Here is a 24,753-nt window from a genome sequence, read left to right as displayed (position 1 = left end):
GGAGCTGCTTCTGGGAAACAGTGCTCCCAGTGCCCAGCAGGCTGGAGACAAAGGACAATGTTCCTTCCCAGGGTTGTGCCCATTGCAGTGAAAGGTGCCTGCTTGCTTTCAAAGCCCCTCTGAACCATCTGCCCCCTCTGCAGGTAAAAAGCCTCAGCTGAAGAATAAACAAGCCTCTGGGGAAAAAAACAATAAGAAGGATGCCAAAGACAAGACCCCTTCAGCACAAAAGAAGGAGCCAGCCAGCAAACCCAACATAAAGGACACCAAGGTAAACATGATCTGCCCTGTTTGATGCCCAGTACCTTTGCATTGTCTTTGAGATGAGCAGGGGCTGCTTACAGTGGAGGCTCTGTGCCAGCCACGGCCTGGTAGGTGGGTCCATAGTGCCACGACTTGGGCTGGGAATGTGCTCTGGCAGACAGCTCCACTGCTTCTCAATGGTTTACTGGCAAAGTGCAGTCCTGGCTAGTGTGGTTGCAGGCAGTGAACAAAGTGCTGGGAGGCTGCCTGGGGGCTTGCAAGCTTGGGTGTCTGCTGGCCAAGGGATGGGCCCTCCAGGACCATCCCCTGGAGCCCCCAGCCTGCACTGCAGGGCTGTTCTAGTTTCCACTAGGGAGGAACCCCAGCTCCAAGCCCAGCAGTGGGAGTTGTTCAGGGCTTTCCACCGTGGTTTCTTTTCCTTACAATGGTCCACATTGCAGTTCACAGTTTCCACTGCTCCTGCACCGCAGCAGCTGAACATCACCAGCAGTGGTGGGGAAGAGCTGAACTGCTTGAGCTGTGTGCTGCCCGAGGACCTGCTGGTGGACATCCTCAGTGAGAGGCTGGAGGTGTGTGGAGTGGGGGAAAAGGAGACATTGCTGCTCTGGAGAGACAGCACTGGGATACAACTCGGAGAGGAGGAGGAGGAGGAGGATGCTGCTGGAGGATCCTGGACTGTGTGCAGGGAGCCCTGGGGGAAGCTGCAGCTGCCCTTAGTTGGCAGAGCCTAAGGACAGATCCAAGCTGCTCTTAGCTACTGCACTTGGAACAAGGATGGCTGGTGACATCTGGGTTTATGGTGCAGCTGTGAGTCCACTGTGTGCAATGGCTGACTTACTCTTCCCTGTATTCACAGTGTAAAGACTGCTATAAGGGAGTGGTCTTTGATGGCTTGGAGACCCTCTTTGCAAGCAGCCTGGAATCTTCTCTGCTCTGTGTACTCAGAGCTGTCAAAAATCGTTGTCATATCTTCATGGTGAACCTGCATCAGGATTATGCTTCTTGGCAAGCCAGGGATGAAGCTAAAAGAAAGAGGAAGGAAGATGAAAGAGAGAAGGAAGGTGAGCTATCTCCATCCCTCTCAAATCTTCACTCTCAAGCCCTCAGCCTTATCTCTGTGTGTCTGGGCTTGCAGCAGAGCTTGTAAGAAATGTTTTTATTAATCGTTCCACCTTCTGCCGCAGTGTAACCAGCACTCATCTTAAGAGTTGCAGGAGACCAGAGGTTTTAGGACTCACCTTAATCTCTAACATTAAAGCTTGGGCACAAGTGCAAGCTACTGTAGCTCAGTGACAAACAGCTCTCCTCAGTCTGGGTGCACTTAAGCCAGGCAAAGCCCAGGACCTCACTGCCTGGCCATAGCTTGGGGAATTGAATTTTGGAGCAGGGATATGATCTCCCCAATATCTGGTACAATAGGCTGGGTCAGGAGAAGCTGTGAATCCTTGCAGCTGACCCAGAGCACCCAGCTCTGCTTGCAGTCACTCATGGTTTCTCCTCTGGTTTGTGCTAAAGTGCTGCAGCGGGAAAAAGCTATTCAGAGGTACATAGAACGTATCTTGCAAATGGATGAGGACGAGTTTAATGCCCTCCCTGAGGAGAAGAAAGCAGAACTGGATAAAATGTTAGTGGAAAAGAAGTGCATACAGAGGGTGAGGTGAGTAAGCCTTCCATATGTTACTGCTCTTCCATGGCTTATTGTCCCTGGAGGGCTTGCCTGCTCCAAGGACTCTGAGCTCAGAGGTGTTGGATAGCAAAGGCCAGAAGCAACACAGCGATGGCCACTCTTCGCTCCCTGCCTCCCAAGAGTGGAAGGACCTTCTTCTGTTGAGAAGAAGTTCCTTCTTCTTTATTTTAGTGGTGAGCCGTCCTGGCTTAGATGCTGCCTGCAGGGATCTGGGCTCTGGGCTTGCCTTGGCACTGCCTGCAGAAGTGTCTTTAAGTCCATGATGTTGATTTGCACCTTCCTCATCATCTCCCTTCACCAAAACAGTGGGATTGTGGTGTGGGTAGGTGTGGGGCACAGACCAAACCTTGGTTTGGGTCCTGGTCCTGCCACAGATGAAGTCCTTGCAATGCTGATCTGCCAGGGTTCTCCTTATGGTGGGACACCACCCATAAAAGCTCACATCCTTTAGGCTCCCCTTCTGCTGCAGCAGTAGGCAAGCACAGGGGAAGCTCTGCTCCAGCAAGGCAGCCCAGCTCAGGCAAAGCGTGGAGCTGGGAGTGGAGGCTGCTTGAAGCAAGCCTGTGTATCAGGACTTCCTTCAGCCCAGGCTGAAGTTGGTTTCATGGGGAGGAGATGGACGAGGCTGCTTCAAATCATTTCCATGGCAGACAGCACTGGTTTGCATGGTCACAGCTGGTTCCAGCAGGAAACCTGGCTGACAAGAGCCTGTCTTGCAGGAGAGGGGTTCCTGCAGCCTTTGCTTTCTGCTAGGATTGTTCTCATTAAGAGCAACCCAGGGAGAAGGGGGCTGAATGAGCTGAGTAAGAATTGTAGGAGAGTGAAGCAGATGTTAGCAATCTGTGTTCTGCTTTAAACTGGGAAATCAAGAGACAAAGGGCGTTTTCAGGCATCAGCACAGAGAGCTGGTGGATCAGCCTTTGGCAGTGGGCTGGAGGTGTCTGGGTGTGCCTTAAAAGGAGGTTGCACAGTCAAGACCTTATGATGGCAAGGCTTAGGTTTGGCTGGTCCTGGAGGTCCCCTTCCACCAATCCCCTCACTTGGGATGTTCCCAACCTCTGTGGGTTGAAGAAGATTCATTGAAATGGTCTCACAGTTCTGCCTGGCCTTGGGGTCAAGGAATGAAGTGCAGGGCCAGCCAGGACTAGCGAGCCCAAGTTTCTGGTGGTGACTCTCAGTGATGTTTCCTATTTTGTTTGCTGAAGGGAGCTGAAGTGGCTGGCTCAAAAGCTTGAGGAAGAGGCAAAAGCCTTAGAGGAGGAACTGAGGCAGAAGGAGGAAGAGAGGCGGAAAGAGGAAGAGAGGCAGAAGAAGGAAAAGAAGGGTGTCTCTGTGGGGAAGCAACCTCCACAACCAGACAAGGGGCAAACCAAACCCCCAGAGAAGATGGGAACCAAGGCCCCAGAGGGGAAGGAAACCAAACTCTCAAACAAGAAGGAAACCGAGCCCTCAGAAATGGAGGAAAGCAAAATCCCAGAAATGAAGGAAACCAAATCCCCTGAGAGGAAGGAAACCAAATCCCCTGAGGAGGAGGAAATCAAAGCCCCAGAGAAGAAGGAAACCAAAATCCTAGAGATGAAGAGAGACAAAATCCCAGAGAAGTTGAAATACAAAGCCCCTGAGAAGGGGGAACCCAAAGCCCCTGAGAAGGGGGAAACTGAAATCCCAGAGGACCCATCTCAGATGGAGAACTTGATCCTGAGGTTTCAGATCTATGAGTCATCACAGCAGAACGTCGCAGAGGTTTTGTCTTGCTGGGACAGGGTTCAGGGTACCATGCAGTTACCTGTGATCCAAAAGGAAAACAAGTCCCAGTCTTCAGCTGGAAACAAAGGTCAGAAGACCAATAAGCCTCAGGAAAAGTTGGAGAAGCCTGAACAAAGAAGTGGAGACCAAAGGAGTCGTCAGTCATCTCAGCAGGAGATGCAAAGTGAAGTTGCAGAGGGGGCAGTCAGAGACGAGCATATCGGGGTGCCATGCCTGGACATCCAGGTCTCAGATCCAAAGGCCATGATCAGGGAGATCCTGAGGGATGGGAAGCTGCCAACAGAAGACGAGGTAACACCCTGCAAGGCTCAGATCTTGAGCTTGTCATGGTCTTGGGCCCTGGAGCATTGTGTGATAATGGCACAGAGCCTTGTCCAGGCCTCTGATGATGTTCCACAATGGCTCTGTACCATCTGTGTGGATGGGGAGGTTATCACCATCCCTCAGATGGGCAGGAAGTGGGAGTGCTCTGTGTACAAGTGTCCCATCTGTTCAGAGTTTCCCAGCCTGGAAATCATAAACGGCCCCAGGACAGGGCAGCTCACAGCCATTGTTTTCTTCAGCTGAGTCACTTGGGAGAGGTTTCTCTCCCGGTCCTGCTTGGAGCTCTTGACTCTGCTCACCCCACTGGGCATAACAAACCACTTGTACTTCATGTAAATTGAAAACCCCGTTGTCAAAAGCTCAGTGCCTTCAAAGAAGGAGTTGTGGGCATGAAGGTGACACAAGTATAAAGAAGATTTTCCCTTCTGTTTTAGATGCTGCAACATCTGGGACTGTGTCCCGACGGCCCTCCCCTTGCCCCTGCTGCTGTGCTCTCCATAGTCGAGTACCCAGAGGAGCGGCTGGGCCCTGCAGAGCATGTGGAGCCCTTCACCATTGTGGCACCAGAAGGTGCTGCTGTGGAAGACAATCTGGTGGGTGCTCCAGTGGTGCCAGGGCAGGGACCAGGCTAGATGGGGACATGGGGACAGGTTGGATGGAAAAGGATCATGGTGGAGAGGTAGTGAAGATGTGATGGGGCCCTGTGTCTGCAGGTCTCCTTTCTGTCAGGGATGGGACAAAAGAGACAGCTCTGTGGAGACAGAGCAGTTTTGTAAGACAAGACGGGAAAAAAACCCACTTAAAACCATCAACTTCCTTTGAGGAAAGGGTCTGAGTGAGAAGGAGTGTCCTAGGTAAAACAAACACCAAGAAGGAAGACCAAGTCCATGGGCAGGTGGACTTATTTATTCTCTCTTCTGTTGGTGAACAAACCCCCATTTTGCTTTCCAGGATGGGGATGTCTCAGGGCTCACCTCTCCCTCCCTTTTCTCTCTCCCCTTAGGACAAGGCCCCAGATGTGAAGGGCAGTTCTGCCGAGGGCCAGCCAAAGGTGGGTGAAGCAGCCAGCAGAGACAGCTCTGCAAAGGAGAAGCAGATCTCCACACAGAGAACAGAAAGTCCCCAGGATTCCTCTGCAACGAGATCCAAAAGTACACTGGAAAGTTCCTCAGTCCCCACAGAATTCCTCAGGTGAGCTGCACGGGAGGAGGTGATGCCTCTGCTTCTTTGGTCCTCTTGCCAAACAAGGCCCATCATCCCCAGCTCCACAGTGACCCTGTGCCAGTGCCTCCACGGGATGGCGAGTGCACCCTCCTTGTTTCGTTTGCTCCTCAGCAATGTCTGAAGGCTCCTCTTTAATTGACAGGCTGAAACGGTACCGGTGGGTAGTGCCTGCCCACGGTGAGGTGGAACTGAAGGTCCACTTCTCTGCCAAAAAGCCAGGGAAGTTTGAGCAGACACTGAGGTTTGAGCTCGTGCAGACAAAGCGCCAGTACAAGCTGCCCTGCTGTGGCACCGGCCTGTACCCCAGCATCAGCCAGGACCCACGGTAAGGCTGGCCCCTGGCAGCCCCCACAGCACAGCTGCCCCTGAACTCACAGCCAGGGCTGACCCCTGGGGCTTCTGCCTGGGCAGATCGTGCTGCCTGAGGTCACCCAGCACCTCCTCCTGTGCTGGAGCTGGCAAGGCAGATGGTGCCTCAGCCACCAGGAAGGGTTTTGGCTTTCTGACTACATTTCCTAGTTGGAGCAACTCATAGCTCCTCCTTCCCCCCTTTTCTGCCCAGGGTGGTGTTTCCACAGTGGAGGGAGACCATGGAGGAAGATGAAATAGTCTTTAAGGAGTATGTTGAGAGCACAAAGCAATTCCACTTTGGACCGTTGCTGTGTGGGAAATCAAGAGACTGGTATGTGCTGCCTGCTGGGCTTTGCACTTTTGTGGACACTCTTAAGGAGAACAGGCTGTCCTGGTGGCACAATCCAGGGCAGTCCCCAGCAGAGTCCTGGGAGACACATGGGTTTGAAGGACCACAGATGTGTGAACTTGAGCAGATAAGAGGCAAATGAGCCTTGGAGGAGCTGCTCTGCCTGCCCAGTGAGTGCCTTGGTGGCCAGAGCTGCATGCTGCTGCCAGTCCAAAGGTGACTTGGGGGACAACTTTTGTGTCCCCCCACATGTCAGCTTCAACCCGTAGGAAATGAACTTTATGGGGGGTTTTGAAGTGCTTTGAGCTCTGCAGGTACCTGATCAAGCAGTTATTCTGTAGATGGTTTTGTAAACCTTTCATTGATCTGTAATTATTTATATAAGATTTTATGGTTGACCTGCCAGTGGGTGTTGTGAGGAATGTACAGCAGGAATTACATTTTCCTGTAAGGACATTGCATTCTCACTGCTGGGTAAAGTCTACCTAAACATGTTGCCATTGAAGCTATTGTGTACTTCTACTTTTACTGTCACTTTTTTAAAAAAATAATACTTAACATTAAGTTCTTGTCTCCATGGAAGCTCTGGAGAACTTAGGTCTGTTTTGACACCCCAAGGAAATGAAATTGAAATAATTTAAAAAACAGACCATCTTTAGCCAGTTTGATAGATGGTCTGGGATCTCTGTTTGTCTCTTTAACCCTTTCACTCCAAAATAATTTCCACACCTGAGAGAAGGGTCATTTGTTGTCTTTTTGCATTCCTCTTGGGAATTGATGCTTTATATTTCTTTCTCAGACTTTGAGCTAACCCATGAAATCCAAAGCACTTTCATGACTTTTATGAAAGAGATTAGCTAAACTCTTTTTCCAAAAGCCTCTTTATACCCTGCAGGGAAGGCACCCCAAGGAAGAAGGGGAAAGAACTCACGTGCCTAGTGTACTGTTATTTTTCTAGGCACCTTTGAATTTACGTTGTATTAAAAACTCTTGAAGTGGCCTGAGCATCATCAGGCTTCTGGGCTGGAGGCACCAAGTCTGGGGGAAGGCATCAGAGTAAGACCAGGCTGAGCACACGGCCATGCCCCTGACTGGGATCCATTTCCCTCACTTGTTTGTTAGAGCAGGGTCTTCCAGCACTGCTTCCTCAGGTGCACACGGTGCTCTCCTCTGTGTGTGGCAAAGGCAGCAGTCTGCTCTGCAGCCTTTTCCCCTTTTGTGGACAGGTACAAGGCCCAGAACTGTCCCAGCAACTCGGAGAATATAACTATCCTCAACAACTCCCCCATGAACATAGAGGTCCAGTTCTCCTTTGAGAATGATGGGGAAGCAGCGACGTTCCTCTTGGACCCTCCCAGCATGGCGCTGAAACCAAAGGAGAAGCAGGTAGGAGAAGGGCAGGCAGAGCAGGCACTGTAGAAGTGCCCAGGGGCTGCTCCTCCTGCTCACACACAGAGCTCTTTCAATTTCTTCCTGTGGGGCCGTGTCCAGGAGCTGACCATTTGGGCATACCCCACTTCCCCTGGCTTCCTGCAAGACAAACTCATCTGCAGCATTGGGAAGAACCCGGAGCCAGTGGTCTTCAGCCTGTGCTGCCATGGGGTGCACGTGAAGCTGGAGGTCAGCCCCCTGGAGCTGTCTTTTGACAAGCAGCTTCTGCACAGGTCAGTCATCCCACAAGCACTCCAAAACTTGTGACAAAGAGAAAACGTTTGACTCTGGTTTCCAGGGCATGGATGGAGCTGCTCCAAGTTCCATTCAGTGGCCAGGCTGGTGTCACCATCCAGCAGCTGACACCAAGTGCCTTCCTGTCTCTGCAGGACTGACAGCAGGACCTTGGTCCTGAGAAACAACACCCTGCTGCCCATGGCCTGGCAGCTCAGTGGGCTGGATGACCTTGCTGAGGACTTCTCCTTGTCACAAGATAAAGGCACCATTAATCCCCGCTCAGAGTTTGAAGTGACAGTGCATTTCAAGGCTGGGCGGATTGGCAGCATTGAGAAGACTCTCCGACTAGAGGTGAGAGGGGCTGTGCCCTGCTTGGTAGAGCAGGGCACAGTGAGCAGCTGTGTGCTGCTAGGGACAGGGTCAGGAAGAGCTGCACCTGACAGACACAAGGGTGCTGTGACCCCAACTTCTGACTCTGCACAGCGTTTGCCAGAATGTGCAGTGTGTCCACATCCCCCCAGATAACCAGACACTGCATCCTGAGCCTGTACCACAACCACCTTGTCCCTGTGAGTGGTTGAAGGTTGCTGTGTGGTTGTACAGACTGCAGCATGATCTCTACATTCCTCCCGGACTTTCTCTGAAGCTCTTGCATAGTGCAACAAACTCTCCCCCTGGGATTTTGTTCCCCATGGATTAGGGGCTGCATTTCAGAGAGGGTGCTAGGTGATTGGAGAGAGTTGTCAATGCCACCTGCTCTGAGACACCTCACACATCTTGTGGTTGTTCTTACACCCCTGTGCCTCTCAAGGATGCTTTAGCTGCAACATTCCCTGCTGTGGGAGTGCAGAGTTGGGCTGATAGGGTTTTTTACTGCAGTAGAATCCCACTGGGGCAGCCCATGAGAGGAACAGGTTAGCAAAGCTTGGGAGTCTGCCAAGGCTTGTGAAGCCAGGGAAGCCATAGGAGAAGCAGCCAGCAGAGACAAGGACTTTCAGGCTGTCTACCAAAAGAATAATCTGAACATTGTTTGTTTCTTGCTGCCTCAGGTTTCAGATACAGAAAACATCCTGGGGATTTTCCAGGCTGAAAACATCAAAATCTCTGCAGAGGTCTATGAGGTTTCTGTGAGCCTCAACATGCCTGGAGGTCAGTGGATGTCTCCCAAACAAAGCAGTCCAGGTGTACTGCATTACCCTGGGAGGTGGTAATGCATCCCAAAGCACTTGATGGCATGGCATGGCATGGCATGGCATGGCATGGCATGGCATGGCATGGCATGGCATGGCATGGGATGGGATGGGATGGGATGGGATGGGATGGGATGGGATGGGATGGGATGGGATGGGATGGGATGGGATGGAATACAAGGATGGCATGGGCACATAAAACACGTACCTGCAACCTGCATGAAATAAAGCATTGTCAGGGAACTGCCAGCCTTAAGTCTCTCCCCTCTGAACTTTGAAGTGTGCAGCTTCATGTGCAGATTGGATCTGTGGGCTTTGAAACAACAGTGATGTGAACAGGCAGTTGGCAACCCCCACAGGCTCAGCACAGCATATAAAGCAATTGGATTTGTGCTTGGAAGTGAGGAAATGGAAGGCAAGATCTTTAGCTACTGAGCCTGCAGATATTTTGAGTGAGAAGAAAAAGGGCAGACAAGCAGCTGGAAAGCGCTTTCATGAATGGAAACTTGCTGAAAAGGGTTTTGCTCCGAGACCTGCATGTTGCTTGTAGCCTGTTGTATTCTGCAGCAGCTCACAAATACCGTGTTTGACCTCGCTCTGTGGGCTTTCTGCAGATCCAGATGGAAGCTTGGAATTTGGAACCATTAGTGTCCTGGATAATGTGAAGAAAGTCCTCAGTCTTAAGAACAAAGGGGTATACGACATTGAGTACAGGTGAGTCCAGCTGCCTGGTAGTGAGCATTTCCTCAGGTTCCCAGGCCTGTATTCTCCCTCTGTCAATGGCTAGAACCTGTTTCCATGCTCGCTACCTCATGGTAAATACAAAACCTGGGCTCTCTGATCTCAGCTATTCTACCAGAGAATCCAGCCCCAAACCAGCAGTTCTTCAGAGCTCAGCAGGAACCCAAAGGAGAGCCCCAGAATTTTCAGTCATTGAAATGCTGAGATCATTGACTTTCTTTGATGGTCACCTCCTTTATTTTTCTGAGACTCTGTAAATAAGTGAATGAAAAATTACAATGTCAGGGTTTCTTAAAGTAACCTTGTGATTGTCTGAGCTCTCTGTCAAGATCCAGGATCCTTGAGCAGAGCTGGATTCTCCCTTTCTTGTCTGGTCCTGTGCAAAGTCCTGGCTGTGCTGGTGGCACCTGTACTTTTAACTGCAGAGATCTCCATTCCTTACCTTTCTCCCCAGTTTCACACTGAAGGATGCAGGTCCCGGAATGCAAGACATAGCATCCCACTTCACTGTTCAGCCTCACTCAGGCATGCTGGCTGCCTCCCAGCGTGGCGTGAATATTGAGATACTCTTCCACCCCAGAAGTGAAATGGTCCTCAAGAACGAGCCCATCATCTTCTGCCAGGTGAGCTGGCTGGGCCAGGCTGTGTTATCACATGGTGTTCTGGGAGCGTAAACAGAGTAGGTGTCTAATGGAAGGAGGGCTTTACTGGAGACTCCTGTCTCCTACATACACAAAGTCCTTCAAAACCATTTGGGAGGCTTCCTAAGTGGAGCTGAGACTCTGACTCTGGAGGAGGTGCTTCAACAGGGAGGCCTGGGGTGGAGGCTGGCCTCTTTGCTTTGGTTACCTCCCTTCCTGTGGACACAGGTGATAGATGCCCGCTTGGGTGAAGGAGGCCAGGTTGTCACCAGCATCCCAGTGACAGTGTCAGCGAAAGCCGAGTACAGCAAGTACAGCATTGAGCCTGCCTCACCCATCGACTTTGGTGCCGTGATCAAGGGCACCAAGAAGAGCCAGGCTGTCGTGCTGGAGAACAAGGGCGCGCTCAACCTCAAATTCCGCATCCGCCGAGCACCCGAGCTTGCACCTGCGTCAGAAAGCAAAAGGTACTAGAAGCCCTACGCCACCCTTCCTGTGTGAGGAGGCACCAGCCACGGCTGGTATGGGGCAGGCAGCCAGGAGAGCTGGGCTATCGTCCCTCTGCGTCCCTGGCTTGGGGACGGGGGGCAGAAAAAGACCTCGGTATCCACCCGTGTAGTACAAAGCTGGTGATAGAGCTGCTCAGTCCAGCAATGGGTGCTGCAGGCTGCTCTCTGGGAGCCATCAGAGCACAAAGGCTTTCCTCTGTGAGGAGGAAGCCAGCTTTGGCCTCAGAGAGAGGCAGGGGAGCTCAGCATGACAGATACCTCTGCTTTCTCCTCTCAGTTTAAAGCAAGGGGAATCTGCTCCATCAGCTACAAAGCCCTCATCAAGGAATTCAAGCTCCTTGACACAGGTGGGTGACTCCTGCTCCCCAGCAGTGCTGCTGCAGGGGATGTGAGAAGATGCTGCTGTGCCTGGCTGGGCACAGGGTGGGACATGGTCTGCAGGATGGAGTCCAGTATCTGCTCAGTCCCCCTGGCAGTCCTGTACTGTGGCTCTGACCTGGAGTTGTGGGGTCAACAGAGGGGAGCAGGTCCTAAAAGCCAGAGACCTCATAAAACAGAAGAGCTGGACAGGACAGAACACACATCCAACCAATATGATTAATGCAATGTTCTCCCCTTATTCCTGAGAAGATGGCAGTTTATATACACTTCCATATAGTTTACAGTTTACAAAGGCACTCTGATTGGCAAGCTAACATTGTTTACCTTTGCCTTAAGGTGGTCAGACTTTTCACACTGCAGCTCTATTCTAATTCATGCTTGGATAGCTGATTACTTTGTAGTTACCTTAACATAATTTCTGACTGCGCCACAACTGAATTCTCACTGCATCAAAGGCTTCTAGGCCCCTTCAAGGCTGCTTATCAGGGGCCTAGTCTGAGTGGGTAGCTCAATTCTCACTCCAGACATAAATCATGCTCTCTCTTTCTTAGAAATTCTGTAACAGGTCCTGTGTTTGGTAACTGTGAGCCAGCATAGGTCTGTGAACACCACAGAAGCAAAAACATCTCCCACTAAACTCCCAGTCCACAGAGCTCAGACAACATTGCTTTTTTTGATTCCCAGTCCCCTGCTTTTCTCCCATCATTTCTCACAGTGATTTCTGCTCTCCTGTGTTACCTATGGAGATTGCAGGATCACAGCTACCACCTTCATTCTTTACACTCAAACTCCTTTCTCTCTGCCACTTGGGACAGATTTGCAGCTCCTCTTGGCTTGTTGCTCTCAACCTGGGGCTGCCTTTGGGCCATGGAGTCATCCTTCCCTGCCCTGGGACCGGGTGCTTGGGCCCAGCTGGAGGCCAAGGCAGGACATATGCCTTGCTGGGGTGCTGAAGGCACAGCTATTAGCCATCAGCCTCTCCTGGAACTTTTTCTGCAGGGTCACCTCAATCTTGGCATGTTCACGGTGTCCCCCTGCTCCGGCTCCATCCGTCCGTGGGGCCAGCAGGTGATCAGAGTGGAATGCCTCGCCGGGCAGGAGGGGACATGTGAGGAGCAGCTCTGCATTGACATCCTGGGCAGAAACCCCAAGGACAATCCCCTCGGCATTCCCTTTACCCTGATGGCCGAGTCCTGCCTCCCAGGTACCTACTGCCCACAGTCACACCTGCTGATGATCAGCACCTGAACTTGCTGCTTGGATAGAGAGGCACGCTAGCCCTGGTGTCCCACCTTAAAATCCTCAGAGGTTCCAGCCCTCTTCAAGTCCACCAGTGGACTCATCCCTTCCAGGCTGAGAGGGATGCATGGAAGGATAAAAGGAAATCAATGCTCTCTAAGACTGAGGTTGACTGAGCTTCATCCTCACAGCCAGCTCCCACACCCAAGGCGGGGTTTAGCAGTCACCCAGGCAGAAAGGGCTTATCAAGGCTTCTGAGAGGCCAGCAGGGTCCAGATAAACTCATCAGGGAGGCTTCTCCGTGCTCATCCCTCTGGTGTATCCACAGGATTTTCTGAGGATGTCATGTTAATCTTCGAGGAGTACCCGATCTGCAGCAGCACCAGCCTCAGCCACATGCTGCAGTCAGTGATAGGCACGGGCCTGTTCATCAGAGATGAGAACCAATTCATCTTCCATAAGGCTCTGGTTGGGCAAGAGGCTGAAGCTCATTTCAAGATCTACAGTGCAAGCCCTCTGCCATGTGACGTGGTCCTCTCCATCAAACCCCTGCCTGGAAAGGTAAGAACAGGAGGCCAAGGTGGTGGTTGTCCTCTAAAGGCCGTGTGAGAGCCTGTTTTGTTCTCCAGATGCATTGCTTCCTGTGGCCCAGACTAGGCTAGCTCAGTGCAGCTCAAACTGCAGGAGAGAGCAGCAGAGCCAGGGAACAGTTGTGTGGAATTCTGCATGTCTCGGGCAAGGTTTTGGCTCACACCTCTGGGTCTTCAGTGAGAGAATTGACTCCTGAACCTCTCTTGGAAGCACATGCAGAGAGGGGCTGTTATGACCTGACATGCCAGGGCTAAAGCAGAGCATTTCCTCAGGCTCCCTGGCTTTTCCTTCTCTTTGAAGGCCAGTTCTAGGTTATTTGCAGGGTCTTCCATGCAGTGCCCACCTCCCATATAGGCTGGGGCAGCTGCCAACACTCAAAACACACAATGCTTTAGAACAAGGTCAGCATGCCCTGGGAGGGAGGGAGCCTGTCCAGGGAAGCAGGACGGAAGACACACTGCCTGGGGTTCAGCAATGCATTTATGTATAAAACTGTGTCATGTTGAAAGGTGTGTTCTCCTAACACTGCTCTCTGGGTTCCCCCAAGGAACAAATCCCTATCAGAAACATTTTCAAGTTGGATCCAGTCAAGATGTCTGTTCCTGGCTCATCCCATGCCGTTGCCACGGTGACCTTCACCCCACCAGACGAGCAGAACTATGACTGCACTTTCAAGGCTTTCTTTGACATCCCAAAAGGGTAACTGACCCTGTGAAATATTGGGGGAGGCCTCACTGATAGCTGCTCCTCCCCTGGGAAGGAACAGACCTCTTGTTAGCACTAATGCTTTCAGTACCCTTAGGCAGAGTTCTTGGCATGAGATGATCTGGGAGGCAGTAACTCTTAAAAAGAAAAATTAGGCTGATGGTTTAGCCTGTATGAGGAACTACGAAGACAGGCAAATGTTAGGTAGCCAGCCGGAAGTTACTGAGATGTGCTGCAGCTGAGCTGGGCATTTCCAAGGACAGAGGCTTAGATGAAGCAGTTTCTGTACCAGCAAGTCAGCAGTCACAATTTCGTCTTTGTTTATGTAAAATTAGATGATCCTCTGTGATTACCTGGCATTCATTAAGCTGTTTTGGAGTGACTGGAACTGGTATGAAAGAGGAGCCTAGGTTCCTCTGCCCTGGGACCTGTGTACCAGGGCTTTGACTTGCCCTTCCTCATCTCTTTGGTGGCTGAATTGGAACAAGAGAAGTCTAAATGCTAATAAGCAATTGCATTTTTACAGTTCTTGGAAATTATCTTTACTGATGGTGACAATGATGTATTGTTGCCTTCTTGCTTTCATGCTGTGTCTTTGCTTTTTGCATAAGTTTCCTCTCACTGTAGCCAGGGGATTTGCCGTATCATCTGGTGCCTCATTTACTTGCTGTACTGCATGATTCAATTAAGTGAAATTATTAACTGTTATTGTGGAAGGCTCTGGCTCTTTGGAGCAGATTCCTCTTGTGAATGGCCCTGAGTGGACTGGGAAGAGGCTGGTGGGAGGGCTGTGTTGTGGGGTACAGGAACACCAGGCAAGGAGAACACTCTGGCCCTTGCTGCTTCACTTGCCCAGTGAGAAATGTGTTAGTGCCAGCTGAAATTGTTTCTGTGCCTCTCCTGCAGCTCTGTGAAAATGAAACCCCAGATCCTGACCTTCACCATCAGCGGGAAGGGGCACAAGCCACAGCTGACAGTCGTGTGCCCAAGTGCTCGCAGCAAGAGGGGAAACGCCGTGCTGCGCTTCAAGAGGCTCCGGCTGGGGGATTCAGAGACGCTGCCCCTGGTCGTCCGTAACGATGGCATCATACCTCTCAAGGTGAGGAGGACCTGCTCGAGGAGTGGTCTGGTTTGGGAACAAGTGTTTGATAGACAAAAGTGACACACGGGAAGGGTCCCAAAGAACATGGCAGACCTGGGAAGAGGTGTTAGAAATTCTTTTTAAGCAAGTGACTGACGTCTGTTCTGCAAGAAGGGAGTTCTTGGAAATTTTCCGTCCAGTTTTTCTTCTTTAAGTTGAACACAAGAAAGGTGGTGGAGTATTTTTCCCCCTGTCTCTCAGGTCACCTTTTGTTCTCATGGACACGTGTGATTTCCCACTTCCATTAGATTGTATTTGATCCCAGTTTACTACATTTTAAGTAGACTTAGATGTGGTTTCATGAGCAGAATGTATTCTGCCCATTACTTTCTGTCCTGTTTGGTTCTTTGTCAGTTCTATCCAAATGCCTCTGAACACCCTTTGTTCTAGGCTGGTTTGACTTAACTTTTATGCTAAGTGCTGTTTGTAGTGGGAGAGGTGCTGGGTTCCCATGTGGGACCAGCAGCACTGCAGTGTCAGTCCATGTGCCATCCTGTACTCACACCAGTATCATTGTGCTCTGGCTTCTCTTTTCTCAGTTTATGTTGCGCCCAAAGGATGAGCATGGAGCGTTCTTCTTGAAAGGCAGGGCCTCCACACTCGAGGTATTCCACACTGAAGATATGGAAGACGACTCCATTGAAAACGGTAAATTCATTAACCACAAAGTGTGATCATGCACAGAGAGAAAATGTGTGCCCTGCTCTTGGCTTCTCTGAGCAGCAGCCAGATGTTAGGCACAGTGTTGTTCCTTGGGCTCTCTATCCCCCAAGCTTTTCTTGGGGCTTTTCTTGCAGCATTTCCTCCTAGCAAGTTATAGGAAGTTCTTCTGTTCTTCTAGACATGGTGGGTTGAGTTGTGGGGGACTGTCACTACCTCAGTGGACCCTCTGAAGTATTTGCTGCACATGGGAAGGTACCAGCCTGAACACACACAGCCCTTGAGAACACAGCTAGCAGAAGAAGCCAAAAGCACTCTTTGGCTCAGCTTTGCATATGGCTGGAGCTGGCTGGAAGCAGATGGAATGAGGGCTGGGCATCAGCCTGAGGTTAAGCTGCTTAAGTGGTGCTGTGTCTGGAGATGGCAGTCCTGTGAACAGAGGAAGAGGGTCTGGAACCAGTGGGGGTAGAACCTGTGCCTAGAAGGCAGCTGGTTTCAACCTCTTATTCCTCATATATCCAATGGAAATATTTCCTCTGTACAGCTGTATCACTTAACTCTGATTTCCATTGCTGTGCAGAGAGCAATCCCCCAAAGAAGTCGTTCTTCCTTCTGCATCACAAGCAATCGACAAAGTTTGATGTCATTTTCAAACCCACCCTGGCTCAACGTCTGGAAGGGAAGATTTGTCTGTTTGTGAAGGACACCTACTCTAGCAAAACCATAGCAGAGCTGGTGGGTGAAGGCCACAGGGATGAATTCACCCTCGATGGCCTAGAGGAAGACACAGAGGAGGGGTATACTGAGAGCATTCTGAAGAAAGACATCATTGATGGTAAGAGAGGACAGGCTGCCAAGGTGTAGCAAGGAAGAGGAAAATGTCTGATCATGTGTGTCCCCCCTCTAGCCAGGCCTGGGCTGTCACCCACGGGACTTGGTGGCCTGTGGGCATGGCAGCCATGCATGCAGAGCAGCGTGTGCTGTGCTGCATGTCGCTGGCTTAGGGACGTGTCAGGGTGTTTCCCTGGAAGTGGTGGGATGGGGAATTGCCTGGGGCACTCCCTCCAGAGGGAGGAAGGCTTGGAGCAAGGAAGCATTGAACATGCAGGTGTCTGCACGTGAGGGGGGCAGGTGGAGCTTCCTGCATGCTGAGATCCCTTGCTCTCCTCCTTTACAGCTGTCAGAGTGAATCACCTCCAGTTTGGGGACTGTCCTGTTGGGAAGCCCTGCCACAGGACCTTCACCATCACCAACCACACCCGCAAGAAGGTCATGCGCTTTGAGTGGGAGGCAGACGCCCCATTCCAGTTCTCCCCCAAGGTGAGTGTGGACTGCTCTGCCTTTCCCCATTGCTCAAGCCCTGCCCTGGTGTTCCCAGGAGCTGGCAGGGAGTCCTCACGTACCAGTGATAGCCTGTTCCAGTGCCACGGAGGAGATGCAGCCCCTGGCTTGGCTGGGCCATGGCTGCCAGCCTTGCAGAAAAAGGCTTCATGTTATGGGACGTGGCACCTTCTGTTCATACTTTTGGATATCAAACTTCATGTAAATCCACTCTGAGATGCAGCTTCCTGGCACAGCTGCTCACCACATCATTCCCTTTTGCTGTTAGTCCTACCCTTGGCAGTGCTTCCAGTTTGGTCTTGACTCCCTGATTCTCCCTAGGTGGGACACCTCCATCCTGGCTGTGCCAAGGTCATCACAGTGACTTTGAAATCAGATGTGCCAGGCACCTTCAGGAGGCACCTTGTGAAATGTAAGGTGACCAAGATCAACTTTGATCTGCCACGAAGGAAGGTTCCTGACTGGGATGACGAAAAGTGCTCAAAGTACACATTGAAGATGGCCACCAGCAAACACCCAGAAGAGGAATTCCCTAAAATAGAGAAGGTAAGAAGCAAAATGGCAAAAAAAGCCAACCCAGCTTTTACAAAAAGAACCACCATAACACCATCACTGCTGGCTGAGCAGCTCCTGCTTCCTCTGGACGTTGGACAGCTGTGAGGTTCACCAGCAGTGCATTCCAGGAGAAAGGTGGATGCACAGTGACTGGATACACTCACACGAGAGGGGGAAGCCTGTTGGCAAGAGACCTTTAGCCACACACAAACCATCAGTCTGTGCCACAAGCACAAGTGTTGCAGCCCATGTTGAATGGGAGAAATGTTTTATGATTTTATCTTATTTTATCGTGTCAGAAATTTCTTTATCTCATTTGGTGCCTTTTCACCAACAAGGAGTTAAGTCTGCTGCACTCTGTCTCTTCTTTTGAAGTGGAGAGAAATCCAATTCTCCTGCGTATGCTAGTGAACTCCCAAGTTTTGTGTGCATGGATAGCAGAGATTTTGGTTGTGGTCTCTGCATTGTGGGGGATATATCATCATGGAATAGCCCAGGCACTGCATGACAGTATGGAGGAGTCCGGAGAAGGACCATCTCCAAAGACTCTTGCTTTTATTGTCATTATTGCCACACACACTCATCTTGGGTGAAGGTTCTTTCTGAGTTTCTGGACCATTTTATGGCTTCTAAACCATCCTCTTTTCTATCAGAACATCTGCAGTTGGAGACTTTCCAAGTGAGATCTTTCCCATCCCAAAATGCCCATCCCCAGCTCCCAGCAGTGTGGCTGTTGCTCCACACAAGACACCTGGAGAGCATTTTCTCCTAAGACAAGAAGAAAAAGGTGCTTTCTAGAACTCTTCAGTCTTGGGTTCTCCATCTACAGAGCTCCAGCAGGGGAAATTAAACCAAGTTTTGAGACCTGCTGGATCTATAGGGGACCAGGAAAAGAGTCAGTCCCTCTACAAGGCTGAAGTCCAGGGACTGGAAACCAGCTATAGTCTCCATGGGGATATTAACAGCTGTGGTAGTGACTGCTTTGATCTGTGGGTAGAAAGAACTACTGTAGCAGAGCAGTCATCTTGTCATTTTATCATCTTTCCAGGGAAGATGAAGTGAGTGGTCCTTTCTAGTCCCTCTGTGAGGCTGATCTTGGAGGCCAGAAGATTCCCTTCTCAGCCTGACCTTCTGGGCTCTGCTCAGTGGTTCCTCCCTTCTGTGTTTGCAGGTGCTCGAGATAGCCTCGGAGCCGGCTCACACTGTGGTGGAGGAGAGCAGCCAGGAGTTGGAGGTGTACCTCAGTGCCGTTGTTGCCTACGTCCAGCTGAAGCTGAACACGACCGTGGTTCAGTTCAAGGATACCTTGCCCTTCCAGACAAGCACAGCCACGTGAGTGCTGGAGGCCAGGCAGGGCCCTGCGAGCAGGAGCTGCCTTTGCCCAGGGCTGGCCCAGTGCCCTGTTCCCAGAACTCTGCCCCAGCCCAAAGCAGCACAGGCCCATTTATGTGCACACAAAGCCAAGCAGGTGGTGGTGGTCAGGAGAGGTTCAATGCTGCCATACCTTTCTGCTGAGAACAGCCATGGGTTTGCTTTCACTGCATGTCCTCATCTGCTCAAGAGTAAGTTTGCAGTCAAACCAAGACCTAAAGTCCAGAGTAAGCCCCTTAGCTTCAGTGTCCTGGGCACCATGTTGGCCCTTTCCTCTTGACCATCCAGACTTGGAAATACTGTTTCGGGCCACCCAGGACAGCAGTCTGAGCATGGCAGGGCTGCCTGGGGAAGAAGATGCTCCTCAGCAGAAAGTGGTACTAGGAGTCCATCAGACAATGTTACTGTACTATTTGCTTTATATTTATTGGACATTTTTTTATTCTTCCTTCTTGCTTTTCAGTTTCAAAATTCACAATAAAGGGATGTCAGCGCTGGAATACTCCTGGGAGGGCACTGCACATGGAGAACCAGTGACCAAGCCATTCTCATTCACTCTGATGCGTAAGGGCATTTCACCCCAAAACATGAATTGCTTTTCCATCCTTGTCCACACATCTACTTTCATCAGCATCTTCCCAGCTGCAGCTGGAGACTTTTTTCCTTGTCCTCTCTGCCTTTCAGCCTTTTCTGTTCTTGCTCTGCCACTTTTGCTCTGCAAAGGACTGAGCCAGGCTCTGAGGAGAGCCATGTGCTGGGTCAGGACTGGGAAGGGGACATCAGGTGATCTCTTTGAGAAGTCTGAGACTGGGAAAAAAAGTCATGTAACAAGTGACCTGCCCCGCAGCCACTGTCTGTAGTTCCTCACTCCAGGGAAAATGCAAAGTCACTGTCTAAAAGCAACTCTCCTGCTTTGGCACAGGAGCGTGGGCTGCAGGCAGAGACCCTGTTCCCAGACGCTCTATTTCCTGCCAGAACAAAGTACTTGGCCAGAGATGCTCCAAGTGCATCCCAGCTCTCCCATCTGCGTACAGCAGGAGGCAGAGTTGCTGGGAACATAAGTCTTTGAAAAGTGTCCTCTTCCTCCCTGCAGGTCGGTTCCTCTCCAATGAAACTGTAAGGAATCGCGATGAGCTGCTGCGTAGTTACTGGTGGGAGCTGGAACATGATGCTGAGATGCATCCTAAAGTAGAGCGGCTGCGGCGGGCTGAGAGGAGCCAGCAGGATTCTGAGCAGCAGCAGCAGCAGGATTCTGAGCAGCAGCAGCAGGATTCTGAGCAGCAGCAGCAGGATTCCCAGGAGCAGCAGGATTCCCAGCAGCAGCAGCAGGATTCCCAGCAACAGGAGCAGCAGCCCTCTGAGCAGCAGCAGCAGCTTTCTGAGGAGGAGCAGCTGGATTCCAAGCAGAAGAAGGGTTCCAAGAAGCGGAGCCCTTCCAAGGAATGGCACCTCTCTGAGCAGCAGCTGCAGCCCAGTCTAGACCTTTTGAAGAAGTTATGGTGCTCAAAGGATCTCCTTCTGCAGTCTGCCAGTTCCTCCCTGGAAATATTCCCAGATTTCATCCATGACCTGCCAGTGTTCTCCATCAACCCCGACCGTGGCATCCTTGCTCCTGGCCAGAAGCAGACCTTTCACGCGAAGTTCTCCCCAAAGTGTGTCGGGGAGTTTGGAGTCACCATGATGTGCAGGTGGGAAACATCTACCAACTCACGCTACTGATGGGCATCACTGAATCACAGGGTGGGACAGGGTGGAAGGCACCACAGTCCACTTCCCTGCTCAGGTGGGGTCATCCCAGAGCACAGGGTTTTTTCCAGAGGGCTCTGTAATAATTCCAGTGAGGGACACTCCACATCCTCTCTGGACAACCTGGCACCTACACAGGCAAGAAGTTCTTCCTCAGTTTCAGGTGGAATTTCCTGTTCAAGTTCTGCCCATTGCCTCTCATCCTATTGCTGGGCATCACCAAGCACAGCCTAATTCATCTGCTAACATCCTCCCTTCAGTCCCTCTGACTGGGATGGGGAGGTGGGCCTGGAGACAGGCAGCCCCAGAAGGGCAGCAGAAACACCCACATGAGCATGGAAAGATCATCATCTGGCCTTGGTAGGGAGACACTGTATGAAACATCAGTCTCCTGGAGGGTTGCAAAATCTGGAACGAGAGAGCTGGGGACCAGCCAGTCCCTAGCTCTGCTTCCTTTTGGGACAAGCAGGGCCTGCTTCTCTACATGGAACCCTGTGTGCTGTAGTTGGTCCCCAGGCACTTCACTGGTCACGTTCCTGTCCTTGCACCTCTGCAGCCTCCATGCAGCGAGAGCAGCTGTTAAATCTGCTGCTCACTGCTTGCACAGAGAGAGGATGCAACACTGTGTGCTCTGCAAGGAGACAGAAAAGCAGCTGGCTGGGAATGCTTGTCTGGCTAACACCAGTCCCCTTCTTCCTAGGATTCCTAACCTGAAGCCAACTCAGAAGAGGGTGCAGGTGATTTTGAAAGGCAGAGGCCGGGAGAACACTCTGGATAAATCGAAATGCTTTGCCTTATGGCAGCTCGAGGAAGGCCAGAGACCCAAGAGGAAGGTGCACTGGAAACCAGCACCTAAGTGACAGCATTTGTGTCAGCTGGAGCATCCAGCAGGAGCCGGAACATCGTGTCTTCTGCTGCTGATGGTCTCTCACCCTTCCCCAGAGACCTCTGCAGCTACCCTTCCAAGCTCCAGTGAAGACCTCTCATTATCTTTTAGCTACCTAAGTAATTAATTAGTTGTTCATTAATTGTTCGTTAATTGTTAATTAAACAATTGGCAATAAATCGTTAATTGTCAGCTTGTCTTGGTTGGAAAGACAGGTGTCTGTGGGACCTCTCTGGAATGGAGAATGTGACCCTCTTCCTTCCAAATTATTATAACTGAAATTAAGGGGCTTTCAGGAAAAGGTACGGGAAAAGGAGGAGCAGTTCCTTCCTAGCATGTATAAGAAGGCAAACAAACAACAACACTGGCAGCAACAACAGACAGAACCAGATACCAAACCACAGGCTTCCCTCAGCTGCAGGCACTTCCCCTTTGCTGTAGTTCTGGTCACAGCTGGGCAGGGAAGAGACGGAGACAAGGAATAAAGCAATTGCTAGAGACATTTTAATTAAGCTACTCCAAGGAATACACTGGTGAGCTCAAGCACTCAGTGTGATCAATTCTTAAGAACTTTTAGCTGTGAGGGAGTCTCTACAGTAGCCAAACAGTGACTGAACAATGCTCAATTTGTTAAAAGATAAGAAAGTGATGAGAACACACCCTAGTGAGGGAAGAACCCTAGCCCTTAGACCCTTTCAAAATATGCAAATAGATTACACTGAGTTCCCCAAAATACGGAGACTTTACGCTTTATTTCAAAAATGTGACATTCTGTAGGTTTTGCATTAGACATAAATTGGAAATTTCATCCCCCGTGGCACCCTCGAAGCTCTGAGTGTGTGGAGAGAATGAATGCTATCCTTAGGAACCATATTACCAAATTAATGATTGAGACCAGATTATCATTATTATGGATCAGAACTGCTCCAAGAAAGGACATGGGAGTTTCTCCCTATGGAATGTGGTTTGGGTTACCTTATCTGGGAAGGGAGGAGAGTTTACCAATGGCTGAAACTAATTACTTGTATCTCAGAAATTATTTGCAGGCAATTGCACTTTCTTTCATGGATCTTAGATGAAAAAGGTTGTTACCCCAAACATCACCTCTAGACTTTCATATACACCAGGTAAAACCAGGAGATTGGGGTCTAATAAAATCTTGGAACGATGCTACCTTAACAGCAGCATGGGAAGGTCCCTTTCAGGTACTTTTAACAACTGAAACAGCTACCAGGAGTGCAGAAAAAGAGTGGTCTCACGCCTCTCAAAGGACCAGTGGAACCTCCTCCCCAAACTGGGACAGTGGTACAAGGAAGTGACCCTTTAATCTTCAAAAGATGATTTAATAGTGAGCAGTCAAGGGCAAGACTGGACTGACCTCTGTATTTGCCACCAGAGAGACTTTTGCTCCAGTGTGGGCTGCAATCCCTCGGCTGTTGAGCAGTGGGAATATAAGTCAAACCAGACCTTGACAAAAGAGGAATAGGAAATGACGTTCAAAGACTTTGGAAATTGCTGGATGGAGTGTCACGGCTTCTATGCTTCACCTCTACATCCCTGCAGTGTGCTGTTCCAGTGCACAGGACTAGAAGAAAGAACAGGAAGCAAGTATGGGTAACACAGAAGGTAATCTTTGATGCTGCAGTTACGCTCTGAGGTTTGCGTCATCCGAGCAAGCAGGGATGGAACTGCTGATGGGAGGCACTGACCACAAGTGTATCTACAACTTACTGTACTTGGAGGAGAACTATGGACAGCAACGTGAACTGACAAATCAGGAACTTGCAAATACACTGAATTTAACACTGACCTCATAAAAAAACTGATTAATCATATTTATAAGTAGTTCACAAAAGGAGCCAGTTTGTTCTGACCAGACAGGGAAATTAAATCAAGGGCTTCAGCAAAAAAAAAAAAAAAAAAAAAGGATAATAAAAGGAAAGGGATGGATTGTGAGAGATGAGGTGACATTTTGTTGAAGCCAAAAGGTAATAACCTTGAGGTTAAAGCATGAAAGGTTTTGGTTCTATGTGGTGTTGTTTGGATTGTTTGGATTTGTTCTGGTTGGTTTGTTGAGTGTTGCTGGGAGAGGGGTGGGGTTGAAGACCCGACTAAAAAGGAAGTAGGATGAGAGGGGAGGGGACCGTAAATTTGAAGATGACACCAAGGCGGGAGCATGTGTCAGTCTGCTGAAGGGTAGGAGTGTGGGTTCTGCAGAGGGACCTGGACAGACTGGATAGATGGCCCGAGTCCAACAACATGAAGTTTAACAAGTCCAAGTGCCGAGTCCTGCATTTTGGCCACAACAGCCCCTGCAGCGCTGCAGAGTGGCTGGAGAGTGCCCAGGCAGAAAGGGACCTGGAGGTCCTGGTCAACAGCCAGCTGAACACGAGCCAGCAGTGTGCCCAGGTGGCCAGGAAGGCCAGTGGCTCCTGGCCTGGATCAGGAATGGTGTGGCCAGCAGGAGCAGGGAGGTCTTTGGTACTGGTGAGGTCACACCTCGAGTGCTGTGTCCTGTTCTGGCCCCTCAGTTTGGGAAGGACATTGAGATGCTTGAACATGTCCAGAGAAGGCAAGAAGGCTGGTGAGAGGCTTGGAACACAAGTGCTGTGAGGAACAACTGAGGGAGCTGGGGTTGATTAGTCTGGAGAAAAGGAGACTCAGGGGTGACCTTATCACTCTCTTTATCACTCTCTACAGCTCCCTGAAAGGTGGTTGTGCTCAGGTGGGGTTGGGCTCTTTCTCCAGGCAGCACTGACAGAACCAGAGGACACAGTCTCAAGCTGTGCCAGAGGAAGTCTAAGTTAGACCTTAGAAAAAAATTCTTCACTGCAAGAGTAATTGCATGCTGGAATCTTCTGCCCAGGGAGGTGGTGGAGTCAGCAACCCTGGACATGTTTATAAAAGACTGGACGTGGCACTCAGTGCCATGGTTTAGTTGATGAGATGTTAGGTCATACGTTGGACTAGATGATCTTAAAGGTCTTTTCCAACCTAATTCATTCTGTGATTCTGTGAAAAGTTGGCGGTTGGGAGGGAATGGAAGTTCCCGAGTATCCATCCAATGGGAAAGGGGACAGGGACTGCCCCGGCCAGGAAAAGGTATAAAAAGAAACCATTTCTGTGGGGGCGTGGGTGTGTGGTCTGTTGGGCAAGTGAGGCACACACGTGGCTCAGCTGAATCGTTACTACTAATAAAGAATTTTCTTTTGTTCAACGATTTGCCCCCATTGAATTGTATCTAAAAGTTAGTGCGTTTCTAGCACCATGGAGGAGGAAAAAGGTGATCTCTAAGGTCCCTTCCATGTTCTATGGCTCTGCGAGCGGGCACGAACGCAGCACTTTCACGGTCTTTCTTCCACTGGGAGCCGCTCCGGCCCCGGAGTTGAGGCGGGACCGGGTGGAATCGATGGAGCCGCCAC

The 24,753-nt window shown here is 50.5% G+C and overlaps 1 protein-coding gene across 1 annotated transcript in view; it reads left to right on the top strand.

Moving 5' to 3' along the window:
- LOC110484498 (hydrocephalus-inducing protein homolog) overlaps positions 1-17,433 on the top strand; it is a 64,114-nt gene extending 46,681 nt beyond the window's left edge. Inside the window, exons 35-59 of the mRNA XM_077786436.1 lie at positions 144-271; positions 705-833; positions 1,121-1,325; positions 1,780-1,921; positions 3,157-3,943; positions 5,046-5,233; positions 5,409-5,591; positions 5,829-5,948; positions 7,193-7,352; positions 7,458-7,630; positions 7,787-7,985; positions 8,156-8,203; positions 8,684-8,783; positions 9,439-9,538; positions 10,020-10,188; positions 10,435-10,673; positions 10,993-11,062; positions 12,009-12,336; positions 12,664-12,896; positions 13,474-13,625; positions 14,538-14,730; positions 15,312-15,420; positions 16,013-16,267; positions 16,610-16,752; positions 17,095-17,433. Coding sequence (XP_077642562.1) covers positions 144-271; positions 705-833; positions 1,121-1,325; positions 1,780-1,921; positions 3,157-3,943; positions 5,046-5,233; positions 5,409-5,591; positions 5,829-5,948; positions 7,193-7,352; positions 7,458-7,630; positions 7,787-7,985; positions 8,156-8,203; positions 8,684-8,783; positions 9,439-9,538; positions 10,020-10,188; positions 10,435-10,673; positions 10,993-11,062; positions 12,009-12,336; positions 12,664-12,896; positions 13,474-13,625; positions 14,538-14,730; positions 15,312-15,420; positions 16,013-16,267; positions 16,610-16,752; positions 17,095-17,433 — 4,892 coding nt within the window. The remainder of the gene's footprint in view (positions 1-143; positions 272-704; positions 834-1,120; positions 1,326-1,779; positions 1,922-3,156; positions 3,944-5,045; positions 5,234-5,408; positions 5,592-5,828; positions 5,949-7,192; positions 7,353-7,457; positions 7,631-7,786; positions 7,986-8,155; positions 8,204-8,683; positions 8,784-9,438; positions 9,539-10,019; positions 10,189-10,434; positions 10,674-10,992; positions 11,063-12,008; positions 12,337-12,663; positions 12,897-13,473; positions 13,626-14,537; positions 14,731-15,311; positions 15,421-16,012; positions 16,268-16,609; positions 16,753-17,094) is intronic.
- The last annotated feature ends 7,320 nt before the right edge of the window (positions 17,434-24,753 follow it).

The sequence above is a fragment of the Lonchura striata genome, chromosome 13 (assembly GCF_046129695.1).
Source record: "Lonchura striata isolate bLonStr1 chromosome 13, bLonStr1.mat, whole genome shotgun sequence".
Taxonomy (NCBI): domain Eukaryota; kingdom Metazoa; phylum Chordata; class Aves; order Passeriformes; family Estrildidae; genus Lonchura; species Lonchura striata.
The sequence above is the reverse complement of the archived record's forward strand: the minus strand, read 5'-3'. Positions and strand labels throughout refer to the sequence as shown.